This window comes from Grammomys surdaster, unplaced genomic scaffold (genome assembly GCF_004785775.1).
Source record: "Grammomys surdaster isolate TR1022 unplaced genomic scaffold, NIH_TR_1.0 262, whole genome shotgun sequence".
NCBI classification, from domain to species: domain Eukaryota; kingdom Metazoa; phylum Chordata; class Mammalia; order Rodentia; family Muridae; genus Grammomys; species Grammomys surdaster.
Window position 1 is genome coordinate 4,562,133 of NW_021604703.1, and position 12,908 is coordinate 4,575,040.

At 40.8% G+C, this 12,908-nt stretch overlaps 1 protein-coding gene across 2 annotated transcripts in view; it reads left to right on the forward strand.

Annotated features, from left to right (window-relative positions):
• The window catches only part of Sec24a (SEC24 homolog A, COPII coat complex component), a 65,440-nt gene extending 52,532 nt beyond the window's left edge, over positions 1-12,908 (forward strand). For both annotated transcript variants that reach the window (XM_028775991.1, XM_028775992.1), the window contains exons 20-23: positions 2,143-2,247; positions 2,499-2,591; positions 8,329-8,432; positions 9,974-12,908. In XM_028775991.1, coding sequence (XP_028631824.1) covers positions 2,143-2,247; positions 2,499-2,591; positions 8,329-8,432; positions 9,974-10,088 — 417 coding nt within the window. In that variant the 3' untranslated portion in view covers positions 10,089-12,908. The remainder of the gene's footprint in view (positions 1-2,142; positions 2,248-2,498; positions 2,592-8,328; positions 8,433-9,973) is intronic.

Consider the following 12,908-nt stretch of genomic DNA (forward strand, 5'->3'; position numbering starts at 1 on the left):
ATAGTTCATCATCAAAGAAGTTAGGGCAGGAACGCAGGTCAGCAACTGACGGAAAGACCGTGGAGGGCACTGCATACAGGCTTCTTTACGGCTCGCTCAGACAGGCTTCTTACACAGGCCAAGACGGCCAGCCTATAGAGGCACTGCCCACAATAGGCTCTTCTCACAGCACTCACTAGTTGAGGAAAATGCCCACTGGCCAATCTGGTAGGGGCATTTTCCCAGTTAAGGTTTCCTCTTCTCAAATGACTCTAGCTTGTGCCAAGTTGATATAAGATAGCCAGCACAGAAGGCTCTTACATAACCTAGCCAGTCTTTCCTAATGTTTAACTTTATAGTTTACTGGACTATACCTAAATGGCTTATGGCTGTAGTTCAGACAGCTCTGGCTAAAACAAGAGGATCACTTGAGCTCATGAGTTTGAAATCAGTCCCTGCCTCAGAAAACAAAATTTAAAAATGCTAAGAATAAATACAAAACCACACTATAGTTATACAATCCAAGAAAACAAATTTTTTTTTTTTTGTTTGTTTGTTTTTTTTTGTTTTTCGAGACAGGGTTTCTCTGTGTAGCCGGGGCTGTCCTGGAACTCACTCTGTAGACCAGGCTGGCCTCAAACTCAGAAATCCACCTGCCTCTGCCTCCCAAGTGCTGGGATTAAAGGCATGCGCCACCACTGCCCGGCAAAAACGAAATTTCTAAGCAGGCGTATCTCTATAAATCCATGCCAAGCTGGTCTATGTGGCAAGATCTAGGACAGCCAGGGCTACAAAAAAAAAGAAGGAAGGAAGAAAGGAGAAATTGATTAATCCATTATGAATTGTATTTAACTAATCATTTGTCTGTTCACTATATATTATACTTTTTACTTTATTTGTTTATTTATTTATCTGTGGTGACACAGATCTGTAATTCTAGCACTTGCAAGGTGAGTCAGGAGTTCAAGGCCAGCCTCAACTATAAAGGGAGTTCCAGACCTGCCTAGCTCACAGGAGACCCTTTCTTTCAACCAAAAAAATAGGAGCTAAGGATGTAGCCCAGTTGGTAGAGTGCTTACTTAGCATGCAGGACGCCTGGGTTCACTCTTCCCCCTGGCATTAACCTAGCATGGTGGTTCATACCTACATTCTCAACACTTGGGATATGGAGGCAGGAGAATTAGAAAAGAAATTCAGAGTTATCTTTAGCTACACAGGGAACTGGCAACCACCCTGTACCTAAAGATCTGGTCTCAAAAAACTAAAGATGAGGATGGGCTGGAGAGATGATTTGTTGGTGAAGTGCCTTGCTGCACAAGCTTGAGGACCCGAGTTAGTTCCCAGGATATGAGAACATAGATCTGTAACCCCGGCACTGGGGAGCAGAGACGGGAGCATCCCAAAGACCCACTGGCCAGCCAGCTAACTGAGTCAACAAGCTCCAGGTTCACTGAGAGCTTGTCTCAACCAATAAGGTGGCAAGTGAAGAAAAAACACCTGCCATTAACTTCTGGCTATACAAATAAGAAAAAAATATGATCAGAATTTAATTTCAATTATTAGAGTCACAGTGACTTTGTTTAATATACATATTATTCCATGTTTGTTATACATAACTGACTTGCCTATTTAAGATCCAGACTCTTATAAGTCAGTTAATTTCATTGTATTGGTTGTTTACCTGTGGCTGCAGAGAGCTGAGCACAGTACTCCATGCCAGTAATCTCAGCACTTAGAGGAGGAGGCAGGACAGTTAGGAGTTCAAGGTCGTCTTCAGCTACATAAAAAGTTTGAGGCCAGCCTGGGCTACATCAGATCCTTTGTACTGAGGCTAGGGGTTTGGCTCAAAGGATAAAATGTTTATTGTGGAAGCATGAGGACCAGAATTCAGACCCACATGAAAAACAAGGCAGGCCTGGCAGCCACCTGTAATTCTATCACTCGAAATTCAGAGGCAGCAGATCCCTGGGACAAACTAACTAGACAGCCTAGAATTATTGAGCTCTAGGTTAAGCAAAAAACGGCCTTGATAAAGTAAAAATTGCCCAACATTAATTTTGAGCCTGTGCACAGGTGCATACATATATGCCCATGTATACTGTATGTACTTATGCAAGTGTGTATGTGTGTGTGTCTAAAAACCTCATTCTTTGCTTCCCTCAGGGAGCTCTCAACATCAATGACAGAACCATACCTCAGCCCCCCATTCTTCAGCTCTCGGTGGAGAAGTTGAGCAGAGATGGAGCGTTCCTCATGGATGCAGGCGCGGTGAGTGGATTGACTCAGCCTTGGGAGCTCAGTGTGCTGCTGAGCCTCCTTAACAGTTGGCTTCAGCCACCTTTCTTTAGATGTTAGCACTGGCCATTCTCCCCGCTGTCCCCCATTTCACAGTGTTTAGTAGTTCTCTGTACAGTCTCACTAAGCATGCCCATCCCTTGACTTTTTAAACCATAACCAGTGATAAAAGTGTCAGACTCACGATTAGACTGCCTCTCACAACAGTGTGTTCTTGTTTGCAGGTACTGATGCTTTGGGTTGGAAGAAATTGTTCACAGAATTTTCTCAGCCAAGTTCTGGGAGTTCAAAACTATGCATCAATTCCACAGACAATGGTAAGCTTTTATGTTAGTGATCATAAGCGATTTAAAGGACATTTCAAATATGATACAAAATGAACCCCGTTTTCAAATCAGGAATTAATACTCCAGATTTCTCCCAAAGAAAGTATCCTTATAGATAGTGTCTCTCTTCCAACTGCAAGTGCTCATTTAATGGTTTAGTTTGGGTTCCATGTAGGCTCTTGGTATGTTGCTCAGGTTTGTCTATGTCTCAAGAACACAGAAGGTTCCTTATGCCTCAGAGTCTCTATTAGCTAGGACTACAGCCACACACCACTATGCCAGGCTCATCTTGTCTTGTTTGTTTTGGTTTTGGGTTTTGTTTTTGTTTTTTAAAGAAAGGGTCTCACCATGTAGCTCTGGCTGGCCTAGAACTCCCTGTGTAGACCAGGTTGGCCTCAAACTAACAGAGCTCTACTTGTCTCTGCCTCTTGAGCCACTCTCCCTGGCTCATTTTGTCTTCTAATGGTATTTTTGATTAGCCTCGTGGCTATTTTTGTTTTATTTTATGCGTATGAATGTTTTGCTTGCATGTAGATACCTGTATCGCATTCATGATGAGTTCCTGTGGAGTTTAGAACAGGTTGCGGATCCACAGACCTGGACTTATAGATGGTAGTGAGTACTGTGTGGGTGATAGGAAATGAAGCCAGGTCCTCTGCAAGAGGTGTACATGCTCCTAACTGAGCCGTTGGCAGCCTCTTCGCAGTTTGTTTGTTTGTTAATATTTTTATTGGATATTTTATTTACTTTTCAGATGTAATCTCCTTCCCCCACCCAGGAACCCCCTATCCCATCCCCTCCTCCTGCTTCTATGAGGATATGCCCCTACCCACTCTCCCATTCTCTCACCTCCCCACCCACGATTTCCCCCACACTGGGGCATCAGCCTTCACTGGACCAAGGACTTCCTCACCCACCTATGCCTGCCAATGTCATCTTCCCCTACATATACAGCTGGAGCCATGGGTCCCTCCCTATGTGCTCTCAGGCTGGTGGTTTAGATCCTGGGAGCTCTGGTTGGTTGGTATTATTGCTCTCCTCATGGGGCCGCAAACCCTTTCATTTCCTTCAGTCTTCTTTCTCCCTCCTCCATTGGGAACCCCATGATAAGCTCAATGGTTAGCTGTGAGCTTCTGCCTCTGTATATGTTAGGCTCTGGCAGACCTCTAAGGAGACAGCTATATCAGGCTTCTGTCAGCATGCACTTCCTGGCATCCACATCCATGTCTACCTTTGGTAAATGTACAAGGAATGGATACCCAGGTGGAGCAGTTTCCAGATGGCCCCTCCTTCAGTTTCTGTCCAATGCTTTGTCTCCATATTTGCTCCCATGAGTATTTTGTTACTCCTTCTAAGAAGGGCCAAAGCACCCACACTTTGGCCTTCCTTCTTCATGAGCTTCATGTGGCCTGTGAGTTGCATCTTGGATATTGCGAGCTTTGGGCTAATATCCAATTATCAGTGAGTGCATACCATGTGTGTTCTTTTGTGATTGGGTTACCTCACTCAGGATGATATTTTCTGGTTCCATCCATTTACCTAAGAATTTCTCGAATTCATTGTTTTTAATAGCTAGATAAGGGGGCTGGAGAGATGGCTCAGTGGTTAAGAGCACTGACTGTACTTCCAGAGGTCCTGAGTTCAAATCCCAGCAACCATATGGTGGCTCACAACCATCTGTAATGGGATCTGATGCCCTCTTCTGGTGTGTCTGAAGACAGCTACAGTGTATTCAAATATAAATAAATAAATCTTTAAAAAAAATAGCTAGATAATACTCCATTATGTGAATGTACCACATTTTCTGTATCCATTCCTCTGTTGAAGGACATCTGGGTTCTTTCCAGCTTCAGGCTATTATAAATAAGGCTGCTATGAACATAGTGGAGCATGTGTCCTTGTTATATGTTGGAGCATCTTCTGGGTATATGCCTAGGAGCATCTGGTTTGGTTCGGTTCGGTTTGGAAATAGTATCACCAGACTGTCTCTGACCTGCCAGCTCCTGAATAATGACACAGAGACTCATTATTTATTGAGCTTAGGCCTTAGCTGGCTACCTCCCAAACTAGCTCATCTAACTTCAATTATCCTGACCATCTATTCCACATCGGCCACGTGGCCCCTTACTTCTCAAGTTGGTCAGTCAGTCAGTCAGTCAGTTAGTCCTTGCACTTGCTCCTTCCCCCTCTGTGACACGATGATGAATCTCTCACCTCTGAATTCTTCCCATGATTCCTACCTCTACCTGGAAGTCTTGCCTTTCCTCTCCTGTCTCAGCTATTGGCCGTGAGCTCTTTATTAAATCCATTAGAAGGTGATAGAGGTGTATATGTACAAAATACTGAGGCAGGTGGTTAATCCATAAAAATAAGGATGCCAAAGTCCAGCCAGTACACAACTTTCTGCTGGTACAGAAGTCAACATTTGAAAAACAACCTTTACACAGTACACAAAAAGATTCCCCAAGATAGGTCTTACTCTGTAATTCATGTTGACCCCAAAATTATGGCAGTTTCCTTGCCTCAGCCTTTAAGTTTCTAAGATTATATATAGATGCTCAGTACTGTACCTAGCTGAGAATGACACTGGTTTTTTAGGGGGAGAAGGACTTGGAATTCTTTTCAGCCAGGGTTTTACTAAGTAGCCCTGGCTCACCTGGAACTTATAATGTAGACCAGGCTAGTCTCAATCTTACATTTCTTTTACCTCAGCCTCCAAAGTGCTGAGTGCTGAGATCACAGACATGAACCACTGTCTTATAGGGGGTTTTTTTGTTTGTTTCTTTGTTTCTTTGTTTTTGTTTTTTTTTTTGGTTTTGGTTTTGGTTTTTCGAGACAGGGCTTCTCTTGTGTAGCCCTGGCTGTCCTGGAACTCACTCTGTAGACCAGGCTAGCCTCGAACTCAGAAATCCGCCTGCCTCTGCCTCCCAAGTGCTGGGATTAAAGGCGTGCACCACCACTGCCTGGCTGTCTTAAGAGTTTTATTGCTATGAAGAGACACCTTGACCATGGCAACTCTTATGAAGGGAAACATTACTTGGGTTTGGCTTACACTTTCAGAGGTTTAATCCTTTATCATGACAGGGAGAATGATGGCACACAGGCAAACATGGTGCTGGAGAAGGAGCTGAGAGTTCTACATCTTGATCTGCAGGCAGCAAGGAGATTGTATCTTCATAAGATAGGAAGGAGGAGGCTGTCTTTCCATGATGGGCAGAACTTGAGCCTGGGAGACCTCAACACCCCCCCCCCAAACACACACACACACACACACACACAGTGACACCCTTTCTTTCACAAGGCTATACCTCCTCATAGTACCACCCCCATGGGCCACACACTCAAAAACATGAGTGTATGGGGTCCAAACCTATTCAAACCACCACAACCACCTTCCTCAACTGCCTGCCATTTGTAAAGTATGTTTAAAATGGTAATTCTCAGCTATACATGGTGGCAAAATCAGGAGGCTCTCTGTGCGTTCCAGTCCAGCCACAATGAGTTGCTGTGACCTTATCTGAGCCTGATCCCCAAAACCCATGTGAGGTAAGCAGAAGCAGCTCCACAGAGTTTCTCTGATCTCCACATGTCCACTCTGGCACTTGTCCCACATGTACATTTCATGCACATATACATATAATAATAAAAATTTGAATGTGTTTATATGTATATAGCTGTTTTGCCTGCATGTGTGCCTGTGTGTGCCTGATGCCCAAAGGGGCAAGAAAAGGTTATCAGTCCTTTGAAACTGGTGTTATAGACAGTTTTTTTACCACCCTGTAAGTGCTAAAAATCAAACCCTTGTTTTCTGGAAGAACAGCCTGTGCTCTTAACTACTGAACCACAAGCCACTTCTTCAGCCCAATGATAAATTTTTTAAGAGTTAAGGCATTGTCAGGCTGGAGAGATGGCTCAGCGATTAAGAGTATTGACTGCTCTTCCAGAGGTCCTGAGTTCAGTTCCCAGCAACCACATGGTGACTCACAACGATCTGTAATGGGATCTGATGCCCTCTTCTGGTGTGTTTTGAGGACAGCAAACGTGTACTCATATGTGATGCGCCGCCTCACCGATAAGGAGAACGCCACACTCAGGATTCTTCTGACAGCAGTTTACTTGTTACAGCTCTTTTAGATGGTGTTACAGCTCTTAGATGGTAGTGTTACAGCTCTCTTGGATGGTAGTAGCGAAGGACCCCGAGCCCCAGAACCCACGGCTTATATAGAGTCCTGGGAGAATGTGCCACATGCTCATTGGCTCCTTAAGTGATGCATAATTAACATACTAGTTTTCACTGGCTCTTTGAGTGACGCTTAATTAGCATATTAATTTTCCGCGCCCTGCGCAGGTGCACTTTCATTCACAGCTCTGTCAAAGAGCCAAGAAGTGGGGAGCCGGCGTGCCTTGCACAGGCGCACTTTCATTCATGGCTCCCTCACGGAGCCGCCATTGTCAAATGGCGAATGCAGCTCCCAACACTCATATACAATGGATGGATGGATAGATAGATAGATAGATAGATAGATAGATAGATAGATAGATAGATAGATAGATAGATAGATAGAATTGTCTTTGAAGGAGAAAGCATTGAATTTAGTTAATGACCAAAAAAAAGGTATTGCTGTACATGACATTAGTATCTCTGTGTGTGTCTCTGTCTGTCTCTTTGTCTCTGTCTCTGTTTCTCTCAACCCCCTCGTTTAATGAGGGTTATTGAATCCAGAGCCTTTTACACACTAGGAAAGCATCATTTGAGTGCTGTGTCTGCAGGTACATGTGCAGGCCAGAAAAGGGTGTCAGATCCCATTACAGATGGTTGTGAGCCACCATGTGGTTGCTGGGAATTGAATCAGGACCTCTGGAAGAGCAGCCAGTGCTCTTAACTGATGAGCCATCTTTCCAACCTACATTTGGATAATTTTAAATTGTAAAGTTAAAATTGCCTTATTTTTTCAGTACCTACTGCTAGCTAGTGTGTGTCCAGCTTTGGAATACATATTTATTTTATCACTTTATATACCAATAAGGTTCTGTCCTGAACTCCTGGCAATAATTAAAGAACTAAAGTATTTATTTTGAATTTTTATTGTATCTATTTCTTCATAGGAGTATGGGGTGTATGTATCAAGGGTCAAGTGTGGAGGTCAGAGGACAACTTTTGGGGATTGATCCTTTCTACTAAGTGGGTCCCAGAGATCAACCTCAAGTCACCAGGCTTTGTAGCAAGTGCCCTTACCCACTGAGTTATCTCCAGGCCTCAGGATTCGTATCTGTAGAAAGACTTGGATGTCAAAGTTATAGAAGATAAAAGCTCTCAGTCCTTGAGCAAAACTATTAGACTGGATGAATAGGCATTTTCAGTAGTGAAATAAGAAAGTGTCATATTTGTAATAACCACTTTGATGAGTTGGTTGATTCTAAATTTCATTATGAAGTGCACTGGAAGGTTTTCCTAGGTCAATAAAGTACTAACTAGGTCAAAACTGTGCTAACTAGAACAAGACTGTGCTAACTAGGCCCAAGAGCCTGCCACCTGTTTTGTATTTATGATCTTATTGGAACTTAAGTGTAGCAATGGCAAAGCTGAGTATTTGCAACAGAGACAAAATTACTTTCAAGCCTAAAATACTTACTCTGATCCAACTAAATCAACTGATTTTGAGTCATAAATCTAAAGGGTGCAGACTGCATGGTAGATGATAGAGCTGATTGGAGTTTTGTTTAACAGACAGACCTTCCAGAACTTGATACACCAGAATCTGCCAGAATGATAGCTTTCATCTCATGGCTTAGAGAACAGAGGCCGTTTTTCCCAATACTCTATGTAATAAGGTAAGTCAGTTTTTTGGGGGGTTTTTTGTTTGTTTGCTTGTTTTGTGGGTTTTTGTTGTTGTTGTTTTTCAAGACAGGATTTTTCTGTGTAATAGCCCTGGCTATCCTAGAACTCACTTTATAGAACATGCTGACCTTGAATTCACTGAAATCTGCCTTCCAAGTGCTAGGGTTAAAGAGTAAATCAGACTTTTTTGTTTGTTTTTGTTTTTCTTTTTTTTTTTAAATATTTATTTATTTATTTTATTGATGAGTACATTGTAGCTGTCTTCAGACACACCAGAAGAGGGCATCCAATCTCATTACGGATGGTTGTGAGCCACCATGTGGTTGCTGGGATTTGAACTCAGGACCTCTGGAAGAGCAGTCTGTGTTCTTAACCGCTGAGCCATCTCTCCAGCCCCTGTTTTTGTTTTTCGAGACAGGGTTTCTCTGTGTAGCCCTGGCTGTCCTGGAACTCACTCTGTAGACCAGGCAGGCCTCGAACTCAGAAATCCGCCTACCTCTGCCTCCCAAGTGCTGGGATTAAAGGTGTGCACTACCACTGCCTGGCAGGTAAGTCAGACTTTTAATGTGTCAGTGTCTGGTCTTATAAGAACTAATTTTGAATCACAGTATGTATGTGACCAAATTTGTAAGTAAGCCTTTTAAAAGAACATAGAATGGTCTGGCAAAGTAGCTTAGTTAGTAGTTTTTTTTTTTTTTTTTTGAGACAGGGTTTCTCTGTCTTGGAACTGGCTCTATAGACCAGGCTAGCCTTGAACTTACAGATATCTGCCTGCTTCTGCCTCCAAGAGCTGGGATTAAAGGTGTGTACTACCACTGCCCAACAGTTGGTAGCATCTTGTGTAGCATATCCTAGGTTAAATCCTCAGCATGTTATAAAACAGTACATGGTGACACGCTTGTGATCCCAGCACTCCAAAGGTGGAGGCAGGAGATCAGTTCAAGTTCATTCTCAGAATCCTGAGTTCAAAGCCACCCTGAGCTACATGAGACACTGTCTCAAAAAATAAAAAGAATATAGAAAAATAAAATATGCTTCTTTTCAATAAATTGTCATAAACTATGCACAATAACCAATTATTAGAATTGATAAACTTTTGATAAGCATGCTAATAAAAGTGTCAGTAATTTCTCCCCTAAATAATAAACATTTACATCAGGCATAGTTTTTTTGGTTTTTACACTGTGTGTGTTTGTGTGTGTGTGTGTTTTGCCTACCTGTGTGTATGTACACCATATGCATACCTGGTGCCCTTGGAAGTCAAAAGAGGGCACTGAGTCCCCTAGAACTGGACTTAGAGATAGCTGTGAGCCACCATTTAGGTGTTGGAAACCAAACGAGTCTAATGAGTCTAGGTCCTCTGTAAGAGCAGCAAGTCCTTTAAACCACTGACCCATCTTTCCAGCCCTGACATAGCAGTTTATATGGTCAAATTATCTTAATTATCACAGTAAATCAGTAGCCTATGAAAAGAATCTGAGGTTTATTCTACCGCATCTAACGTCCGTGGTCATTCTTGCCTTTTATTTGTAAGGGAGGAGAGTCTGATGAAAGCAGCCTTCCTTCAGAACTTGGTAGAAGACAGAACAGAGTCTGCACTGTCATATTATGAATTCCTCCTGCACATTCAGCAGCAAGTGAACAAGTGACCAGACCCAAGCTGCTGAAGAGTCACTTGCAGAGTTCCTGAGGATGCAGTACCTTCCTTTCTTCCTTAAGATTGTGAACAAATGTGATGATGAATAAGATGTTTCACTGTGATTTCAACCAACTATAGCAAATAAAGGACCACAGCCGAGAGTCAGATGTGCAACTCCAAAATACTGTATTTTTCAAATCAAAATAGATGTCTACAGGATTGGAAACCTTTTTTTTTCCTTTGCCGCCAACTATGTTTGAGTTGTTATGGATTGAGATGAGACAATATTGCAGAGGCAAAGTACGTTTTATAAAATAAAGACTTCTGTGTTCTGCATTTCTATTTCTCTTTTTTTTTTTATTTTTATGAGTTTTTGGCTGCTACATTTAAAAACCTCATAAGATTAAGTGTTGCAGGGAAGTTTCAAATCTATCAATAATGATCTTTTTTAAATTGGAAAATCCAAAAGTCAGCAGACTGTAGGGAAGCTGGAATCCATCCCCTTTACATATTTGGTTTTTGCCCCACCCCCACCACTTCCTTTTTTAAGGAAGGAAAAGGATCATGTTAACTAAAACTGGAGTAAACCAGCTCAGGTTCTGCTTGGGAAGAATATATAAAGTGAATTGTCAAGCTTTAAAGTCTGTCAGTATTTTCTCTACTTGAACAAAGTCACTTTAATTTGAGGTGAAAACTAATTAGGTAGTTTTCTGCTGTTTTATTCTGCCATGAATAAAAATTTGAGCTGTCTTCATAAATATATCAGGACTGGCAATGATAATAGGAGCTGTTTCTGTTGATTCGCTGAGTGGGTTTTTGTTTGGTCCGTTTCTGCTGTGGTTGATAAGGAGTTAAAGTGTTAGCGTTTCTCTGAGGAGCTTAAGAACTATATTGGAAGCCACTCCTGTATTCTGGGATATTAACACCTGTTAAGGTATGAATGCTGCTGTTTGAGTTGGTGGATACTAAGATTGTACAAATCCATCATGTTAAAGTTATAAAAGAAACTTGATTTCTTAACATGCTCTAAAGACTGCTTGTCTTGATTCAGTTAGAGAACTATTACAGTCAGACTATCGGGTGGCTTTTGTTTACAATAGATAAATCATCCATGTGTATTTAAAATGCTGTGATGTGTCTCCTAAGAGTTTGCCTCAGTTTTCAGAGGTTCATCATCTTGTGTGAACTTCTTCAGTAATACTTGTGTGTAATACTTTTAAAGAGATTTTTTTTGGTTTTTGTTTTCATAGATTAGAAATGTGTTTACAATCTCCGTCTCACGTGATCACCAATGAAATAGTAACTTCCAGGTTTACACCCATACGGGCTGACTTTAACTCCTGGGAAGAGAAGCAGCAGGTCCCTGGAGTATACAGCTACTGCTTGCCAGCTGCTTTCCAATAACTGTGCTTCGTGAGAGTAACAGTGTTAGAGTTCGTTTTCTTTTTTAATTCCAAGCCACACATGATGATGGTACATGACCCTAACTCTGGTATTTGAGAGGCTAAGGCAGGAGATTGCTAGCCTGGGCTACATAGAAAGTGCCAGACCAGCCAGACTTTGTCTCAAATAGACGATTGAAAATGTCTGTTTCACTGTACATATAGTACATTCAATTGAAAGGTTTTATTTTTTTTGAAAGCTGCTTCATTTATTGAGAAGCAATTTTCAAACTATAACCAATTAAATTTATATTATTTCTCCTCTTTAAGAAACAGCCATTATATACAATGTTCCTTTAAATGAACTAAAGTTTTCTTTTTAATATGATTTTTAAATGTTAGTATTTTTAGGTTCTTTCTTCATACTAAGGAATCTCCCAGAGGGAAATGTACTCCTAGGGAAACCTTCCTTGTGCCTTCCCTGAGTAAGTCTGACCCTTATTAGCACTTCCTTGGTTAGTATATTTCACAAATTTACTTTTAAATTTTATTTTAGATATTATGTAATGTGCAATCCAGAGTAATTTTATAACAGTCATAAAAATATTAGGGTTCACAACTTTGTTCTCCAGACAAGAGAGTGAACCTTTGTGGAATATTGATAGAATTATTTTTTTGCTATATTGAATGTTTTTCAGTTTTGACTTTTTTTTTTCCAGTAAGACACTACCTGTCCTACCATCCTGTATTACTTTCTGATGTAAAGCAACTAATATTTACACTATGCCATATTTTTTTTATTGTAGTTGTAAATTATGAAAGATCCTTGAATTTTCTACAGATCTACAACTACTAAAGTAACAGCCAAGGGCAATCTTGATATATAAATCTGAGCATGGCAGTTCTACCATAAAAAGTACTCTATTTTTCTAATTTCTAGAATTTTTAAATAATGTTTCTGTAAGTCTGACATACTAATATTCACTTAAGCAGTAACAGTTATTTTAGCTTGCATATATTTTAATTTAATGTAATGTATTGAGTCTAATAGACTGTTTTGCAATAATTAGAATAAAAGATTTACTTCTTCTAATCAGAGATGCATAACAGCTATTATCTAGGGGACCACCAAATGTGATTTCACAGTTTTAACTATTATAAACACAGTCCTTACATAGAAGTTTTAATTTTGTAAAGTAGTGTGTATGATATTGTAACATTAAGTCCTTGTTCTCAAATCAAAAGTATGTGTTGACCTCCAGTGTGTTGTGCTCAGTCTTGCTCCTCTGAAATGTTGAGACAAGATTGCTGTTCCTTTTTACAGATTGTAATTTTCACTGTTTTATTCCTGTTTTTAAAAAAAGTCATTTGTAACCCATGCAAACAATCGTTTGATCTGTGCTAACTTATAAATTTGGTTATTCAATAAAGTTAATCAAAAGAGCTTA